The 19,524-nt window shown below is 41.9% G+C and overlaps 1 protein-coding gene across 1 annotated transcript in view; it reads right to left on the bottom strand.

The window, feature by feature from the left end:
• The window catches only part of LOC126456182 (delta and Notch-like epidermal growth factor-related receptor), a 554,374-nt gene that overhangs the window by 274,206 nt on the left and 260,644 nt on the right, over positions 1 to 19,524 (bottom strand). Inside the window, exon 6 of the mRNA XM_050091938.1 lies at positions 11,009 to 11,127. Within this exon, the coding sequence (XP_049947895.1) occupies positions 11,009 to 11,127 (119 nt within the window). The remainder of the gene's footprint in view (positions 1 to 11,008; positions 11,128 to 19,524) is intronic.

Raw genomic sequence — 19,524 nt, 5'->3', positions numbered from 1 at the left:
AACTAAACTATTAAAGGACACAGATGAAACTATCTAATTACATCCTGGTTAGAAACACACAGAATTGGTTACTTCCCTGTTCCTGTTGCTAGGCTAGTGGCTGCTGCCTGACTGAGGGGGCTACTTGGTTGATTGGTTGATTCGGGGGAAGAGACCAAACACCGAGGTCATCAGTCCCATCGGATTAGGGAAGGATGGGGAACAAAGTCAGCTGTGCCCTTTCAGAGGAACCCACCCAGAATTTGACTGAAGTAGTTTAGGGAAATCATGGAAATCTAACTCAGGATGGACCATCGTCCTCCCACATGAGAGTCCAGTGTGCTAACCACCTCGCTTGGTGAACGGACTGCTGGCTACAAGCGAGTAGCTTGGGAACTGCATAAAACCTGTCTTCAGACTGAAGACCAAAACAACAACAACAACAACATCCTTTTCATCCATCAACAACAATATCCTAATCGCCGTATTCCGCATCATACGACCTTTGCTGCTGTGTAGCAACGTTTGCGTGAGACCAGGTCATTTAGCAGATTACCTGGACAGGGACGCCGTCGCATGGTAAGAACGCTGCAATTTGAGGAAGCTGTCTTGCAGCATGTGGAGCGGGATCCTTCAATCAGCACTCGTGCAATTGCACGTAACATGGAGACGAATCAGACGAATGTAAGAACAGTCCTTCGACAGCACTTGTTACGTCCATTTCACTTACAGCGTGTCCACAACCTGAAGCCAGTTGATTATCCACACAGAGCACAATTTTCGCAGTGGTACCTGGAACAGTGTGAAATGCATCCTACATTTCCATCCTCTGTGTTGTTTACCGATGAAGCAACATTTGGGCGTGATGGAGTCTTCAACAAGCACAATTCGCATATTTGGAGTGAGGATAATCCACGTGCCACAGTTACTAGCACTCATCAAGTGCGGTTCTTCATTAATGAGTGGGTCGGTGTTGTTGGTGACTGCTTAATTTGGACGTATCTGCTATCTAGACCATTAAATGGCAGGCACTAATACAATTTTCTAGCCAGAGCATTGCCAGAATTGCTGGAAGACGTCCTAGCTCCCTCCAAGACAACGCATGTGGTTCCAACACGACGGGGCGCCGGCACATTTCAGTCGTCGTGTGCGTCGATTCCTGGACCGAGGGTTCCCAGAAACGTGGATTGGCAGAGGTGGTCCTGTACCATGACCTGCTCGATCCTCAGATATGTGCCCTCTGGACTTTTTTGTGTGGGGAGAGATGCGCAACCTTGTTTACGCAACTCCTGTTGCATCAGAACAGGATCTGGTTGTCCGAATAGTAGCAGCAGCAGGAAAAATTCAGGATACTCCTGGCGTTTTGCCTGTGTCAAAAAGAACATGATCCGACGGTGTAACCCTTGTTTACGTGTCAATGGAGCAATGAAGGCATTTTTGAAAATCTACTGTAATTGAAATTGGGTTGTGTTAATGTGTTGTCTCTTGGTCATAAAAAAATTGAAAAGTGTTTCTTGGTTTAATTAACATGCGGACAGAGAAATCTTCCTCTACCGGTTTAAATACTCCTCATAGGAAAAATGACATTAGGGAGAAATATTTGTTTTGATGTCCCCTACAACCTCCCAGAGTTTGTTAGTTTAAATACTTTCCACCATATATAGATGAAATATCTACATAGTCAATTAAATTTCTATGGAACCCTTAGATTGCGACTCCTACTTGCAAATATCTATCTTTTTTTTCTGTATTTGAAGCACAAATGAAATATTGGTGAATACAGGTACAGTGTAGCATGATACTCTACTAGAAGCGTTGGATAATCAAAAACTGAATGGAGCGTCAGGTAACTTTCACAGGTCAAATGCAAATCTTTTGTTGAGATTAACGTGTGTACCAGGTGAAGAGGCTCTCCTTGTGGCAATGTGGGAGAACTGCCGAGCAGGTACACTCCAAATGTGTTTGTACTGTGCTGGATGTTGAAACTCTATTACTGTAGTTCGGTAATGGTTATGGTTCAAGTGGCTCTGAGCACTATGGGACTTAACATCTGAGGTCATCAGTCCCCTAGAACTTAGAACATCACACACACCCATGCCCAAGGCAGGATTCGAACCTGCACCGTAGCGGTCGCGCGGTTCCACACTGAAGCGCCTAGAACCGCTCAGCCACAATGGCCGGTGAAAATGGTTATACAGGGTGTGTCAGTAACTATTGCCAGCAAGGATAACTCCCAAAGTAAGATAGGAGCTGAACGGTTTGTGGGACAAAAGTTGCATGGAACAACGGGGGCACTAATATGATGTTGGTTTTTTGTTGCTAGGTGGGATCGCTTCAGAGATATGAAGATCAACTTTGGTTTTTTAAATGGGATGCTATAGTTTGGTACTTATTTTCTGATAGCGGCTATCGAGACCAATCCAATGATTACTAGCAGTAAGGTCTTTGAAGGTGGACGAAGGACACAAAGGTGGAATGAACGTCAATTTACAGAAGGTATTCGAAGTGATGACCATTGGTATCAATATAGTGCTGCAACCTTCTTATCATGGATTGAGTGGTATTCCTTATCAGATCTGCACTTATCGAAGCACATGCTGACAATTCTCTCTTGCGTATCTTCAGGTGTAGTTGAACGTCTTTATAAACAATGTCTTTTACGAATCCCCACAAGAAAAAATCCAGAGGCGTCAAGTCTGGCGAACGAGGCGCCCACGACACATTTCTCCCTCGTCCAATCCAAAGATTTGAGAATTCTCTCTGTAACTCATTTCTAACCATCAGCGAAAAATGCGCCAGACACCGATCGTGTTGATACCACATTCTGTTCCTTGTTCCTAAAGGTATTTCTTCCAATAAAAGACCTAATGTTTCTTGCAGGAATGTGGTGTGCTTCCTACCATTAAGATTTCCTTCGATGAAACAGGGGGCTATAATTCTGTGCTCCAGAATCCCACACCAAACATTTGACGACACGGTTTTTGGTGTGCAACTTTCCCCAGCCAAAATGGATTTTGAGTTGCTCAATAATGCATGTTATTCAAATCAACATTTCTATGGTTCGTGAATGTAGCCGCATCAGTAAATAAAATCAGATTAATAAATGTGTCATCCTTCTGAATCTGAAGTTGAGCCCATCGGCAGAATTCAATGCGACGCATACAATCCGTGCAAGTTAATTCTTGGTGGAGACTGATATGGTAAGAATGATATTTATGGCGATGCAGAACACGAACAACACTCCTCTGGTTCATGCGAGATTCCCTTGCGATCTGACGGGAACTAACACAAGGATCTAGAACCATAGTGGCAAGAGTAACAATTTCCGTTTCCTCGTTAGTAATTTTCCTTTGCCGGATGTGTTTCCGTTGCGTTAAAGTTCCAGTTGTTCTTAATTTACCAAAGGTCATCACTTTGAACACCTTCTGTAAATTGACGTTCATGCCACCTTTTCGACCCTCCTTGACGTTAAAAGAGCCTTACTGTTACACACCATTGTATTCGTCTCGATAGCCGCTATCAGAAAATAAGTGCGAAAGTATAGCATCCCATTTACAAAAACAAAGTTGACCTTCATATCTCTGACGATACCGCACCTAGCAACAAAAATCCAAGGTCATACTATGGCTCCCGTTGTTCCACGCAACATTTGTCCCACAAACTGTTCAGCTACTATCATACTTTCGGAGATATTCTAGGTGGCAGAAGTTATTGACTCACCCTGTACAATGCAGTGACAGGAAGTAGATCGGGTACTCTTTTTCGGCAACGTTCAACAAAGATTAAAAACTTCCAAGAGTACAAAAGAATGCCGAAATCGCCTGCACAACTACAAAAAAGGAGGAAAAGGTACACAGATCTTGACAAAAGGCTACAACGCGTTATAGTAACAAACAACGGCTCGGTAAAGTTAAGAAGTTTGAAATGTCTGGTGGAAAAATTAAGACAAGAGGTTTAATCATTTGCTGCAATAATTTTGTAGACAGAAAAGAAAGTAAAAATAAAAAATTGAAAAACATCAACCTTCGCAATACCAAAGATGGGACGGGGGAGGTTACTACAAGCCCGCTTTTTGAAAATATTTTAATATAATAAGTTACTTTACATTTACTGGTCTTTTACCAGATTCCACATAAATTTTAAATTTTTCGATTAAACTGAACCTGAATAGTCGCCTGCAGCGACTACAGCCCTTTTGAAATACGTGAAATGTATTCGAAGTCACCAATATCAACAACCATCAACTGCATAATGGAATGACGACAGTGAAAATTTGTTCTGGACCGGCTGTAGTCGCCGCAGTGCCTGTTCCTTTGGACATGCAAGCCCAAAAGGAAAATTCCGTTGCAACTCGGAAACACAGGCACTGCAATACTGTATCTATCTACCAATACCGGGCAAGCAAATTTAATGTAAAATGTCTCACCTGTACAGGAATATACATAATGAATGTACGAGTACAGATTGTAGACAAAAGATTGACGACATAAGGAAGATGGGGTCGGGCCGTGAGTCGTGCTCGGATAGCCTAATAGTGCCGGCCTTTCAAAATTTGTCGTGGTGGTCATAAAGACAGCAATACACGTTATCCAAAGAGCGTTGATTTGTTAAGAGTGTGCTAAAAGGTGCTTTCAGGTTCTGGACCTCTTTAAAAAGTAAGTTTTTAATACAATTTAACAATAATTAACGAATTTTGTGTCTTATAAAACTATTTCTGGGGTGAGTATAAAATAACTCCCTTGTAATGGGCGTAAGCGAAGATGCATTGGTATTACTAGAGCTAAGCATGCCAATGTGCTACGTCTATAGATAGTCCTAAGACTGAAATAAATCTGGTCTTCTGATTAAAAATCGGTCGGCAGAGCCTCCTACACTGTTGCAGCTTCATTTGAAGGTCGGAAAGCCACGGCAAAAGTATTTCTGGTCGTATATACTACGTTGACGTCACAAGTCCCAAAGATAACGGTCCGAAAGCCCACCGCTTGGAACTGTAGCTGAAACGTAGAAATCAACATTCCCGCTATGTAAATCTGCAGGCTTTCGTGGCTGTTGTCACTGAAGTTAAAATCTTGTCGGTTATTAGGTTGCGTCATATTTCCTCTAAGGTAATCGAACACTGTTTTAACAGTAGTGTATCCTGAGGAAGATCCCAGATGAGGCGTCGAAACGTCGATTATCTTAGAGAAAATATGACGCGGCCTAATAAACCACAAGACGTTTACTTCGGTCAACATTCCCACTATTTGGTCGCTCCCCGTGTTCTTTTCATAGCAGAGAGGATTCAGCATATATACAAATTACATTGCTTGTGAGTGAAGTTGAAGTTCCCTCCGAAAAGACTAGAAGCCAGTAAGTGGTTATTGCGCTGTGGTGGTACGCCACATAACGTGAAAAAATATTGAAGAATTTCGCAAATTCAGCAAAACTGACGTCGTAACGAAATAAATATTATCGCAGAAATATCACAAAGGCTATATAAACTAATACAATCTGCGATTATTATTGTAATATCTTTTCCTTTTGAAAAAGGATCGCCCAGATTTCCAAAAAATGTTCAAATATGTGTGAAATCTTATGGGACTTAACTGCTAAGGTCATCACCCCTAAGCTTACACATTACTTAACCTAAATTATCCTAAGGACAAACACACACACACCCATGCCCGAGGGAGGACTCGAACCTCCGCAGGGGTCAGCCGCACAGTCCATGACTGCGGCGCCGAAGACCGCTCGGCTAATCCCGCGCGGCACAGATTTCCCTTTTGTTTCTTCGTACTGTAAGAAGCCATTTTGTGACGAAGCACGAAAACGTGCAAGTTTCATATAATATTTAGACTAAATATAATCGAATGCTACTTAAAAGTGACGCAAATATTTTATTGTAGCAGATCCTATATCCATGAAGTGATATACGGCAATGATTTATTCAAATTTTATAGGGGAACATTGGTGCAGTGGTCAACGCCATTGTTCTAAATAAATGATAACGGCCCAGAGTCGTAATAAATAATTTTAATATTTGCTACTTTTGACAAATAATAAAAACAAATGTAAAAGTATGAGATTTATCTTGATTAGCAGTCCTTCCTTTGCAACAATAATAGTAGTCAATTTTTTAAATATTGCATCATGTTAATGTAACGTGATTTCAGTAAGTTCTTTGACCCCCGTTTAACGGAAATTGCGAGAATCTCCCCAGTATTGCAATTTCTCAAAAGCAAAACAAGTAATTAATTATGTAGCTGTATATCTGAAATGTTGTGTGTTGGCGGTGTCTTTTAACATAGAAACAGTGTGTGGGCAAACTAACTGCGAGAAGCACCATACTTAAGTGAATGACGTAAATAATTTTTCACTTGTGAAGCAGGCAGAGTAATACTAACTCCAACTTAACACAACATATAGAGACCAAAATACGTAAAAAAGAACCACCACAGTGTATTTTGCTACCCCCATAGGGCGCTGTAGTGGTTGTGCGGTGGTGACTGTTGTGGCAGTGCAGATGACAAAATGGTAGATATCGAAATAGACGACAGAGGGATAGAGAAACAATTAAAATCGCTCAAAAGAGGAAAGGCCTCTGGACCTGATGGGATACCAGTTCGATTTTACACAGAGTACGCGAAGGAACTTGGCCCCCTTCTTGCAGCGGTGTACCGTAGGTCTCTAGGAGAGCGTAGCGTTCCAAAGGCTTGGAAAAGGGCACAGGTCATCCCCGTTTTCAAGAAGGGACGTCGAACAGATGTGCAGAACTATAGACCTATATCTCTAACGTCGATCAGTTGCAGAATTTTGGAACACGTATTGTGTTCGAGTATAATGACTTTTCTGGAGCCTAGAAATCTACTCTGTAGGAATCAACATGGGTTTCGAAAAAGACGGTCATGTGAAACCCAGCTCGCGCTATTCGTCCACGAGACTCAGAGGGCCATAGACACGGGTTCACAGGTAGATGCCGTGTTTCTTGACTTCTGCAAGGCGTTCGATACAGTTCCCCACAGTCGTTTAATGAACAAAGTAAGAGCATATGGACTATCAGACCAATTGTGTGCTTGGATTGAGGAGTTCCTAGATAACAGGATGCAGCATGTCATTCTCAATGGAGAGAAGTTTTCCGAAGTAAGAGTGATTTCAGGTGTGCCGCAGGGGAGTGTCAAGGGACCGTTGCTATTCACAATATACATAAATGACCTGATGAATGACATCGGAAGTTCACTGAGGCTTTTTGCAGATGATGCTGTGGTGTATCGAGAGGTTGTAACAATGGAAAATTGTACTGAAATGCAGGAGGATCTGCAGCGAATTGACGCATGGTGCAGGGAATGGCAATTGAATCTCAATGTAGACAAGTGTAATGTGCTGCGAATACACAGATAGATAGATCCTTTATCATTTAGCTACAAAATAGCAGGTCAGCAACTGGAAGCAGTTAACACCATAAATTATCTGGGAGTACGCATTAGGAGTGATTTAAAATGGAATGATCATATAATGTTGATCGTCGGTAAAGCAGATGCCAGACTGAGATTCATTGGAAGAATCCTAAGGAAATGCAATCCGAAAACAAAGGAAGTAGGTTACAGTACGCTTGTTCGCCCACTGCATGAATATTGCTCGGCAGTGTGGGATCCGTACCAGATAGGGTTGATAGAAGATATAGAGAAGATCCAACGGAGAGCAGCACGCTTCGTTACAGGATCATTTAGTAATCGCGAAAGCGTTACGGAGATGATAGATAAACTCCAATGGAAGACTCTGCAGGAGAGACGCTCAGTAGCTCGGTACGTGATTTTGTCAAAGTTTCGAGAACATACCTTCACCGAAGAGTCAAGCAGTATATTGCTCCCTCCTACCTATATCTCGCGAAGAGACCATGAGGATAAAATCAGAGAGATTAGAGCCCACACAGAGGCATACCGACAATCCTTCTTTCCACGAACAATACGAGACTGGAATAGAAGGGAGAACCGATAGAGGTACTCAAGGTACTCTCCGCCACACACCGTCAGGTGGCTTGCGGATTATGGATGTAGATGTAGATGTAGATATTGTTTGAAGTGATCACCATCACATCGTGGTGGTCAGAAAGTCACCAGGACATCAGTCTCTTTCGCATGAATATATTTTCCAAGAAGAAAATTCGAGGTTGGTCTATAATATTTTCGACGTTTTACGAATATGCACGAATACTATTGAATCTTTCCAAATTTTCTTGAATGTTCCATGGTGTTGCACAATAAAACTTAAGAACAGCAAATATCCCACTGATCTGCACTTTTGCAATATTGTCTTAACCGATGAATTGTGCAACGTAGTTAAGACAGAGGACCAACTCATCGAAAAAGTGTAGTAATTTATGGAGAGAAACTACGTCAACAAAGAATTGTTGTGTAAGCAAAAACCTTTTGCAACAAATAATTACATAGATTGATAGCAAATCAGCTAATAGAGAATATGATACCAGGGGGTAAAAAAATACCAATCTTTGTACATAAAAAGCAATTTCCTGACTGCCTGACTGACTCATCACCGCCCAGCCCAAATCGCTAAGAATAGAAACGTCAAACCTGGAGAAGGTGTGGTTCTTATACTATAGAAGACATTTAAGAAGGTATTTTTCGAAATGACAACCCAAGCGGGGTGAAATAGGGGATGAACGGTTTTTTTGAAAGACGATTTTGAAGATAGACCTACGAAAATTGGTATTTGGTTACTCGGTCAGAAATTAGGAAATAGGTGTTTCAGCAGTTTTGGAGATTTAACCCTTTGGGAGAGAATAGTGGGTGAAAGCTTTTCTTGAAAATATATCATCAATAAAGAACTACCAAAGTAGTTTTACAGCTGGATCTATGAACACTGGTATTTGGTATTTCGGTTAAAATTTTAAAAAAATACGTGTTTCAGTGTTTTTGGAAACTGAACCCCTAAGATGGTGAAATATGATATGAGTTTTTTATGCAAATATTTTACTACGAAAGCATTTTTAAAACTAAATCTATGAAAATTTGTATTTCGCTTCTCTGTTACAAATTAATCATACGCATATCACTGATTTTGGAAATTCAACGCCTAAGGGGGTGAAATAGGTGGTGAGATTTTTTATGAAAATATTCCCTTGCGAAAACATTTTTAAAGCTAAATCATTGACAGCTGGTGTTTTGCTTCTCAGTTACAGGCGAAAAAATACGTGTTTCACTGTTTGTGGAACTGTAACTCCTAAGGAGGTGAAATATGGTCAGAGTGATTTATTAACTCATCATCGCCCAGTCCAAAAGCAAATGACAGAAACTTGAAGTTTGGAGAGGATGTGGACCTTATGCAGCAGATATTTATTAACAAGGGATTGTCCAAAATGCCACTCCTAAGGGGGTGACGTAGGGAATGAAAGTATTTTTCAAAGCATGCCACTATTAAGGAAATTTTGAAGCCAGTAGCACCCCAAAACTGCCATTGGGTTTCCCAGTCAGGAAATATAAAACATCTGATTCAGCATTTTTGGCAGTTCAACCACTGTGGGGGCAAAATATTATGTGAACTTTTTTTAACTGAAGGGTTTTTAAGGCTGCATCCATGACAATTGGTGTTAGACTTATCGGTTGAAAATAAAAAATACATGTTTCAGTTTTTCTGGATATTCAACCCCTAAGGGAGTGCAATAGCGGATGAAAATTGTTTAAGAAAATTTTTCGTTGATTTAAAAATTTGAAAGCTAAATTTATGAAAATTGGTACTTTAGTTCTCGGTTAGATATATAGAAATATTTGTTACAGGATGAAAGTTGCTATGGAAATATCTCTACAAGAACGCAAAAGGCATGATTAATGAAAACTTTGGACTCCAGTTACGAAAATCGCTTTTTCGTCAGAAGTACCTTCGAAAACTACCTTGCTTATATGCCTCAATTAGCCAGAAAAGCTTAGAAGGTATTGCAGTTTGTGAACAACATAAAAATTCGACTAAATAAAATTTTAAAAAATGTCAGCAGGCCATACAGTCTGCGAGAGCGAAGCAGCGGTCGCGGAACTAGTATAGTAGCCAAAAATGGAACATCAATGCCTCTTCATCTTACTGACCATATTACACTAGTTTACGAGACTACAGTCGATGTTCATATCGACTTGGTGTGCTAGGATCGTCGCAACGTAGAAGTAGTATGTCGAAAACCTGGATTTTTAGCGTGTAACACAGTCTACTGTGTACCACTGTGTAATTTGCATGACGAGGGAGGTCGAAATTTTGAACAATAGCTGTGAAAGAGCACTTTCGCATTTTCTACACACTGCAGCGTACACAGACTGAACACATGTGTTGTTAGTTTTGGTGACTGCATATTACTAGCTACAGGCTTTTTCACTGTTGGGAAGGTGACTGAGGTAACAGTCTGAAACATAATTACGTAATTAAATGGCTCTGAGCACTATGGGACTGCTGAGGTCATCAGTCCCCTAGAACAAAGAACTACTTAAACCTAACTAACCTCAGGACAACACACACATCCATGCCCGAGGCAGGATTCGAACCTGCGACGGTAGCAGTCCCGCGGTTCCGGGCTGAGCGCCTAGAACCGCTAGACCACCGCGGCCGGCGATTACGTAATTACTTTGAAGCGAGTTACCGGAGACCACGGATCCAATAAAGTGAAATACTCAGAAAATATCCCTGAATAATCTCATAAATTTAGTTGGTAGACTTCAAGTTCACCTTTTGTAACTGAGTAGGGATGTAAATATGACTTGTACATTCCATTCTGCTATCGAACTCAGATATATTCAGTCAGTAAAACATACAGTAGACATTTAGAGAATTCTCCACCCAGGTAGTTCATGACTTAAAAAACTAAGAATCTGTAAACTGTGACTCAGATTGTTGGACACTAGTGATACATATTCAATATAAATGCCAGAGTGCACTGATTGCAAGAGAATTTTCCTTTCATCTTTGAATTACAGTAGACACAACAATGTACTTATGCCCGCTGTTGTGACCATATGTAACAACTGACCACACAGACAGGAGCGGCGACACTCACCATGGAGATGTTGGAGAAGCAGACGCCCTTGGCTGAGCAGTCCTGGTTCTCGCCGCAGTTGTCGGACTTAACGAGCACCCTCAGCCGCACGCACTGGCCGCCCCAGCGCTCCGAAACCACTGAAACAACAACAACAGTTGTCAGACTTCATGAGCTCCTGCTGTCGCACACACTGACTTCCCAGGCACTTCAACAACATTGAAACAACAACAACAACAACAGAGTTCTGACTCCACAGGCACCCTCAGCCATACATGCTGCACAGCCCAGCACCATTGAAACAACTCAAACAACAACAAAAGCTACTCCTAGCACTGCTACTACAATTGTCAGACTTGGTGGGCACGTGCAACAGCCGACAAAGGCCGACCCAGCACTCCGATACCACTGAAACAACAACAACAACAACAGCAACACATGTCAGATATGTCAAGAACCTGCAACTGCACGGACAGGGCGCCCAGGTGCTCCGATGCTACTGAAATAACAGCAACAACAGTTGTCAGACTTGACGAGTTCCTGTAATCGCACAGACATTTCGCTCCAGCCCTCCAGCAAAACTGTAAAAACAACAACAGCACTAGCCGAAATCTGGATTTGACAAATAAAACCTACAAAAAAGGACGACTGATTGCTGCGCTCTATAATTTATAAATACTAACATACTGTATAATATTTATGGATCACGTGGCAGTTATATAAAAGCAATTAATATAAATTAAGTTTGTTTTAGGTTCATTGCCACAAGCGAATCTTATCGGTCACTTTCATCTCTCCAAAGCTATAAGTACGTTCGTCCTGAAGTGCTGACAGCTGTTCAAAAAATCTGGCACCGGTATGGCTACCTCCACTCATCAAATACACTGGGAATTTGTTGGGGTTCCGATAATTATTTTGCAGCAATTCATAGTGAGCGCGTCAGATTGGTAGCACCTACAAATACTGGAAGTTTGTTCTTCAACCGCAAACGATATTTTTCGACTGTGATTCTAGTTATGTTGCAAGCTTTTGGCTTTTGATGTGAGTTAGAATGGTACAAAATAGTACAAATTACCTATTTACTGCTGCTTATAATAATGTCCCAAGAATTTCCACACTGAAATGGAAACACCCTAGCAGCAATAAAATCAGTAAGTTGTAACTGCGGCGAAAAATAGAAACGTATAGAATTCTGCATCATTTCTTGTAGTTAATGTTTATAAGACCCTTCTCTAAACACCACAGTTGGAAATAAGGTACAATATTCTCGCACCAAATCTTTCTCTCTTGATAGTTTTCATTCAGAAATAAGAAAAGTCTTCCTCATGCCATGACATCTCAAGCATGGCTTTCTCGTACTATTCTTTGTTGTACAGGGACGGCATCTCACTGATTAATTAAACTACCCAGACTGGTGGTTGATGTTTTGTGCTATAGGGCCACAATCTATTGAAAACTATTTTATGCTAGTAGTGTAACTTGCTACTAAGTCATGAATTTGCGTTGTTCCTTGTGCCGTATTTGTGACTCTTGTGAACTACTGTCTTCAATAGGTTGGTATAATTTTGGACTACTACGTACCAGATATTTTTCACAACTTTTACTGTCATGTACTATTGTTTAAATAGCTGGTTGAAACTGGCATACCGAATAATCCCACATGCGCTATGTTTCTAGATTTACCACAGGCACTCTGACACGCTGCAGCTACGGCCATGTTAGGAGGGATTCTATGACCGAACTAGGAGTTACAAGCATTACCGACCATAACTGGCATTGGTTCCCCGTAATCGTCGTACGTGTCCCCCCCCTCCTTCCCTTACAAATTTTTATGGTTTACATTTATTGAGATGTTTGTAATTTTGATGTACCACAAAACACTCATTTTAAAATTTTGGCTGAAATTTATGCACTGAGCTGTTTCGATTTGTGTCGCTTTCTATATTACATCTGCATGACTACTCTGCAGTTCACACTAAAGTTCCTGGCAGAGGCTTCGTAGAACCAGTTGCACGCTATTCCTCTGTCATTCCACTCTCTGACAGCATGCGGAAAAACGAACTTTTAAAATATTTCATAGTTTATTACAATGACCATTTCTCCCTACAGCAATATATTTTCACATTCAGAGGCGTTGATGAAGTCTGAATTTGGCCTGGAGTGAGCTAACCTCGTTCTTGCCATAAGTGACGAATTTTGCTTGGGGGTGGTCAGGATAAATGCCTTACTCTGCTGACGGCTCCATGCATATTCATTTCTTTTGGTGACCGTGGTAATACTGGTTCCCGTGGAACGGTTTGTTTGTCGTAATGAGGCCCTTGCGACGTGCCCTGAGAACTACTGCTATCACTGTAGCCCTAGTTGTTCATATAGAGTGGCAATTATTGAACTATATGAACTTAAATCCCCATAGCTTCTGAACGGTTTGCGTTAGTTGGTCACGGGCATGATGGGAATTAGTATGCCCTATATGGTTTGGCTTATCGAAGAAGCACATTTGGATGGGTTTATCAATAAGGAAAAGTGGCGCATTTGGGGGACTGAGAATCCACATTTCGCGATCGAGTAGTCTCATCACCCTCAACGGTTGACTGTGTACTGGGCAGGTATTCAGTCATCAAATATCGGTGCGATATTCGTTGATGGCACGGTGACTACCGAACGGTACGTGATGGTTTTGGAAGATGATTTCATCCCCTATATTCAAGGTGACGATTTCGACAAGGCAGGAATCGGCCCCATAGAAGCAGAAGAGTATTTGATGTCCTGGAGGAGCAAATTTTGGGAGCGAATTGTGGCTCTGGGGTAACGAGATGCCACTGGCATGGGCCACGATTGACCACCATATTCTCCAGATATGAACCCATGCGACTCCATTTTGTGCGGCTATATTAAAGACAAGGTGTACAGAAAAAACCCGAAAACTATTTCTGAACTGGGAACAGCCATTCAGGTCATCCACAGCATCGATGTTTCGACACTTCAGCGGGTCGTACAGAATTTCGGTATTCGTCTGCGCCACATCATCGCCAATGATAGCAGGCACATCGAACATGTCATAACCTAAATCCGAATACCTGTAATGACATCTACATGTTGAATAAAGTGTGTGCACGCCGAATTTTATAAGTAATTTACGTTTTTTCATATAGTTCAATAATTGTCGCATTGTATGTATGTGAAGTGGGCTCGCTCACTGACACTGTACATCCCCTGTTTCCACAAAGTGCCTAAAAAGAAAAAGGACACAAGGCGAGGAGAAGTACTATATGCAGTGTCCTGTACACGTACGTTTATGTCTGCACTGTTTCGTTCCATTATTGGCCGCTCTTGGGCAATATTAGTGAGTTATGGATATGGTTCTATTTGGGTTTCCTGCCAGTAGCCTGTTTAGCGAAGCTGTGACGTATATCGAGCCCGGAAACGGGGGCCTCCGTGTGCCTTTTTGTGGGGCCACGTGTTGTATATACATTCATGTTCAGAAAAAAGCAGAACTCCTTGAACGACTAGAGATAGGACGCTCATATTCATAGTGCACGTACATTAGTAAGTTCTGCATAGCCCGCCCGGTTGGCCGTGCTCTCTAACGCACGGTTTTCCGGGCGGGAAGGAGCGCCGGTCCCTGGCACGAATCCGCCCGGCGGATTTGTGTCGAGGTCCGGTGACAGTATGTGGATGGTTTTTAGGCGGTTTTTCATCTGCCTCGGCGAATGCAGGCTGGTTCCCATTATTCCGCCTCAGTTACACTATGTCGGGCGATTGCTGCGCAAAAAAGTTCTCCACGTACGCGTACATCACCATTACTCTACCACACAAACATAGGGGTATACTCGTCTGGTGTGAGACGTTCCCTGGGGGTCCACCGGGGGCCGAACCGCACAATAACCCTGGGTTCGGTGTGGGTCTGCGGAGGGGTGAAGTGGACTGCGGTAGTCGTCGTGGGCTTGTGGACCACTGCGGCTGCGGCGGGGATTGAGCCTCTCTGTCGTTTCTAGGTCCCCGGTTAACATACAAAACATACAGTATAACTTCTGCAGAAAAGGTTAGCATTTGAACCATGTCGACACTTTGCGGTTCAAGGTAAACAGCGATGTCGCTACAAACCGAAGGTAATGAATGGATCAGCGTGACTGGAGCAAACGTGCAGGATTACTCGCAGATGTATGCGCGAACCGTACTGTCAGATCAATGAGTCTGAAAGAGGGTGCATTATTGGCATGAGAGAATGTGTGGGATGAAGTGTTTCAGCAGTGCAACGCGTGTATCCAGGTCACTGTGACCAGTGAGACCTACGTGAATGACATTCTGCGGCCCAGAGCCATACCCTTTCTGCACAACACCCAAGACGCCATTTTTCAACAAGACAACGCACGATTATTCTTGGTGTCACAGGATGTCAGCCTTTTGCCCTGGCCCACCAGATCACCATACTTCACGCCAATCGAAAATGTGTGGGATATGGTGAAACGACGGGTGCAGCACCGTGACCCAATGCCAACCACCATAGATGAACTTTGGAACCAGATCAATGCAGCATGGATTGCTATACCATACTAAGTCATTCGTGCCTTTTACGCGTCGATTCTATCACTCATGGAACAACTTTACAGTGCCCATGGCTGAACCTGTGCTTACTACACAACAGGACACATGCTGGACCATTGTGACTGAAATGCTAATCATTTCTGCAGAGCATACTAGTCTAATGTCCAGAGAGTTGTTCTGCTTTTCTGATCTTGAGTGTACGTGCACCTATTGTAATATACCGCGATCAGCTGGTAACTGTTTCAATTTTAAACTATTTAAAAAAACTAATTGGCATAAGCTATTCTCATTATTATTGTGTGGGGAAAATTATTATTTTTGAGCCCTGCTGTTTAAGTGCAGTTTTGTTACTACCTGGGGGAAAAAAGAAAAATATTACTATTTGAAGCTGATTCCTAATCTCTCACTGAAGTTCGTGCTAAATTCTATCCTCTGTAAAACTTCACCAATCTTCGAGATTTTGCGTTCCTTTAAATGTGGCATGTTACTTTCGAATCGTCTGCAACGATGTTCTAACCTGTTTTGCGTATCATGGAGCGTAAGTACCGCCTATTATTAATTTATTTAGTATAAACCCCTCCACTGCTCTTGATCGATTTCTTTTAATCTAATCTACATTTCCATACCTCTAAATTTGAGAGCTCTTAATACAACACCTGCGGTATTGTTACTGTGTCCTGTGAGTCCTTTATTAATAAAAATTTTATTCATATATAAGTTGAATCACAGATACTCTTTTTTAATAAGCGTTCTCATACAACAGTTTGTCTGTTGTCATGGGCATACTGTCACTAACACCACCTACTAACACAATTGTTAACTCTGTGTGAGGTGGACTGCTTGAGTCAGTTTGGGCACCGATGGTATTACGAAATGGAATAGATGCGACAGGGCACTTTTTATCGATTTTTGACAGATCTGTTACACTGTTTCCTTAAGTTGTTACAATGTATGTCTTTTAATATCTAGTTTTACATTGTATTTAGCATATCACACATTTAATGATTTCATCCAGAACTGCGTAATGAGTTGATAAATAACAATTATATTTTTTGACCAGACAAGTTTATTACCATTCAATACAAAAGATGGTCGCATATATTTTGAGAGACTCTTTGTCTAAAGTAATATAACAGTCTTCGATTGTTCACTACTGTGAACCGTCATCACAATTGCTGTCAATCAGTAAATGTTCTGTGGAAGCACCTAAGCAATCGAAATTGTTCATTTTTACAAACGTAAGAATTTTTCGTTACATGGTGATGGACTGGCAGTCGTAATTTGGAATTACTGAACTTTTGACGTAGCTAGATCACCATTATTGAGTAACCGTATGTTCTCGTAGTGACGGTGCGTTTGTGCCACCATATAGTGTAGCTTGGTCCGACACAGGAAACATATACAACGTGGAACACTGAATACGATGCTAGCATTTCAACTGTCGGCCATAAAACATCCATTTGGATGTCACTGCCCACGCTCTGCACATCCAGTTCCCGCCAGCCTTTACCAGTGAAGCGCTGTTAACACGTTTGCGCAAACAAGAGGTAATTAGATCATCTCCGGGGAATTCGTGAGTCTCCTAACGAAATCCAACCCTTATTTGCGTCACCGTAGTTCAGTAGCAGCGCCATTTCGCTCCACCGTATTCGGGGACGCGCAACAAATATTTCTCGCGGTCTCTACAAATTAATTCTAATTAGTGGAAAATAATTAATTAGCAAGGAGTGGTGGCGCGTGTTCCGCGCTAATTACCTCCTCCCTCCTGTGGATGGATCATGGACGTCGCCCGCACGGGGAATCTCAGCGCTGAAATTCCAGTAGACGAGTATTCGCACAACAAGTAATTAATAAAAGGATTACAAACTCCGCGCAGCCCACCATTGCAAAATATCATAGAAAAATTTCACGAACGAACATATTTCAAGAATAATTAAGTTGAATAGCAGACTGTTTGGTTTCGTATGAAGGAATGTGAAAGCGTTATGCAAAATAACGCTATAGTATCAATTATTACGCAACTCTATTTCTCTTGTTTCCAGTGTAAAGCGAGTACTACAAGTGCCCTAGACTCGCGATACGTGCATTCTGTAGCATTACTTTAGTCCTATAGTTAAAGTGTGAGTCAGGCTATAACAGCAGTCGTATGACGTCACGAACTGGGATTTAGGCAACGACGGACAGAGTACAGCACTCGTTGAAAATTGCGCCAGAAACTGCTTGTGTTCTGAGTAGCTGCTGTATTTTCTTTGTCAAACGTGATTTACAGATGTTTGGCGAGACAAATATTATTACTGAACAACGGTGTAAGCTAGAGGCGATTATCCTTTTGCCTAGTTAATAGCACCTAAACTATTCTCCAGATAGTTTCCGAAATACAGGGTGTACCAAAAAGAATATCCGACTTGGCATGTCTATATTTATGAAACTTATAAACATATAAAATGAATATTGTTTTTCGATGAACGGAAAACACAAAAAGTTTTCTTTCGTACCTATTCATAGGTGTTCAATCGACCCCTTGCGATGCATGGCATATGTCAATGCGGTATTCAGATTGTTCCCAAGCTGCAGCGAGGATGTCTTGAGTTACAGCTTCCACAGCTGCTGTTACGCAATGTCTCAGTTCATTCATTGTTGCTGGTAACGGGGGCATATTAAGTCTTTTATAAACCTTCTACGAAATAATCACATATAGTTACGTCCGGTGATATTGGAGGCCAGTAATGTAAGGGTGAATCATTTGGTCCAGTACGACCGATCCGTCGTTCAGTAATACTTTGATTTAAAAATTGCCACACTTCCAGATGCCAGTGTGGCGGTACCCCATCCTGTTGGTAAATGAAGTCGCTGAAGTCTCCAACTGTGGGGAAAGAAAGTTCTCAAGCGTATCGATGTAAGTGCTTCCTGCAACAGTGTTCTCTTCAAAGAAGAATGGACCACACACCTCTTCCCGTGAAATAGCACTAAACACATTAAATTTTGGAGAGTCCCTCTCATGCTGCACAAGTTCATGTGGTTGTTCTGTACCCCATATTCTCACATTATAACGGTTCACTTTTCTATTTAAATCGAATGTTGCCTCGTTACTAAACACTAAGCGTGGAAGAAAACTGTCGTGCTCCATTTTGCCAAGAACGAAATTACAGAACTCCACACGTTGTTGTTTGTCACCTTCACGAAGAGCTTGCAGTAGCTGAATTTTGTATGGATTCATGCGTAAACGTTGACGCAACACACGCCAGGCCGACATCTGGCGCATTTTGAACTGCACGGCGAACGGATTTCTGCGGACTCCTTGCGAAACTATGGCGGATGCTTTCGACGTCTGTGTCAGACACTCGGGGACGGCCCGACGATTTGCCTTTACACAAACAACCTGTCTCTCGGAATTGTTAAGGCAATCGTCTAATGCTCTATGCTGTAGGAGGATCCACACCATACATAGCGCGAAAGTCACGCTGAACAGTTATTACAGACCCGCACTGCGCAAAACGTAGACCACAAAACGCTTTCTGTTGTCCTAACACCTTTTTTACTAGAACTGAAGTGACAGCACACTGCTGCTACCTAGCGGGAACCACGTAAAACTCGAGAATTTGCTCTTTCCAGCAGTACTTTGTTCACACATACATCTCAAGTATCATAATCGTTGAAGTGGTTCAAATGGCTCTGAGCACTACGGGACTTAACATCTGAGGTCATCAGTCCCCTAGAACTTAGAACTATTTAAACCTAATTAACCTAAGGACATCACATACATCAATGCCCGAGGCAGGATTCGAACCTGCGACCGTAGCGGTAGCGCGGTTCCAGACTGTGGCGCCTAGAACCGCTCGGCCACACTGGCCGGCATCATAATAGTTATGATCTTTTTTTTTTTTAAATCGGATAATTCTGTTTGATACATCATGTAGGATGAGTGCTTTATTATTATGAAGTATTTAGACCATGATTTTATAATTATTTTTAGATAAATAATTGATATACGA

Source organism: Schistocerca serialis, chromosome 1, assembly GCF_023864345.2.
Source record: "Schistocerca serialis cubense isolate TAMUIC-IGC-003099 chromosome 1, iqSchSeri2.2, whole genome shotgun sequence".
NCBI lineage: Eukaryota > Metazoa > Arthropoda > Insecta > Orthoptera > Acrididae > Schistocerca > Schistocerca serialis.
Note: the sequence above shows the minus strand (reverse complement) of the source record. Positions and strands in the feature narration are given on the sequence as shown.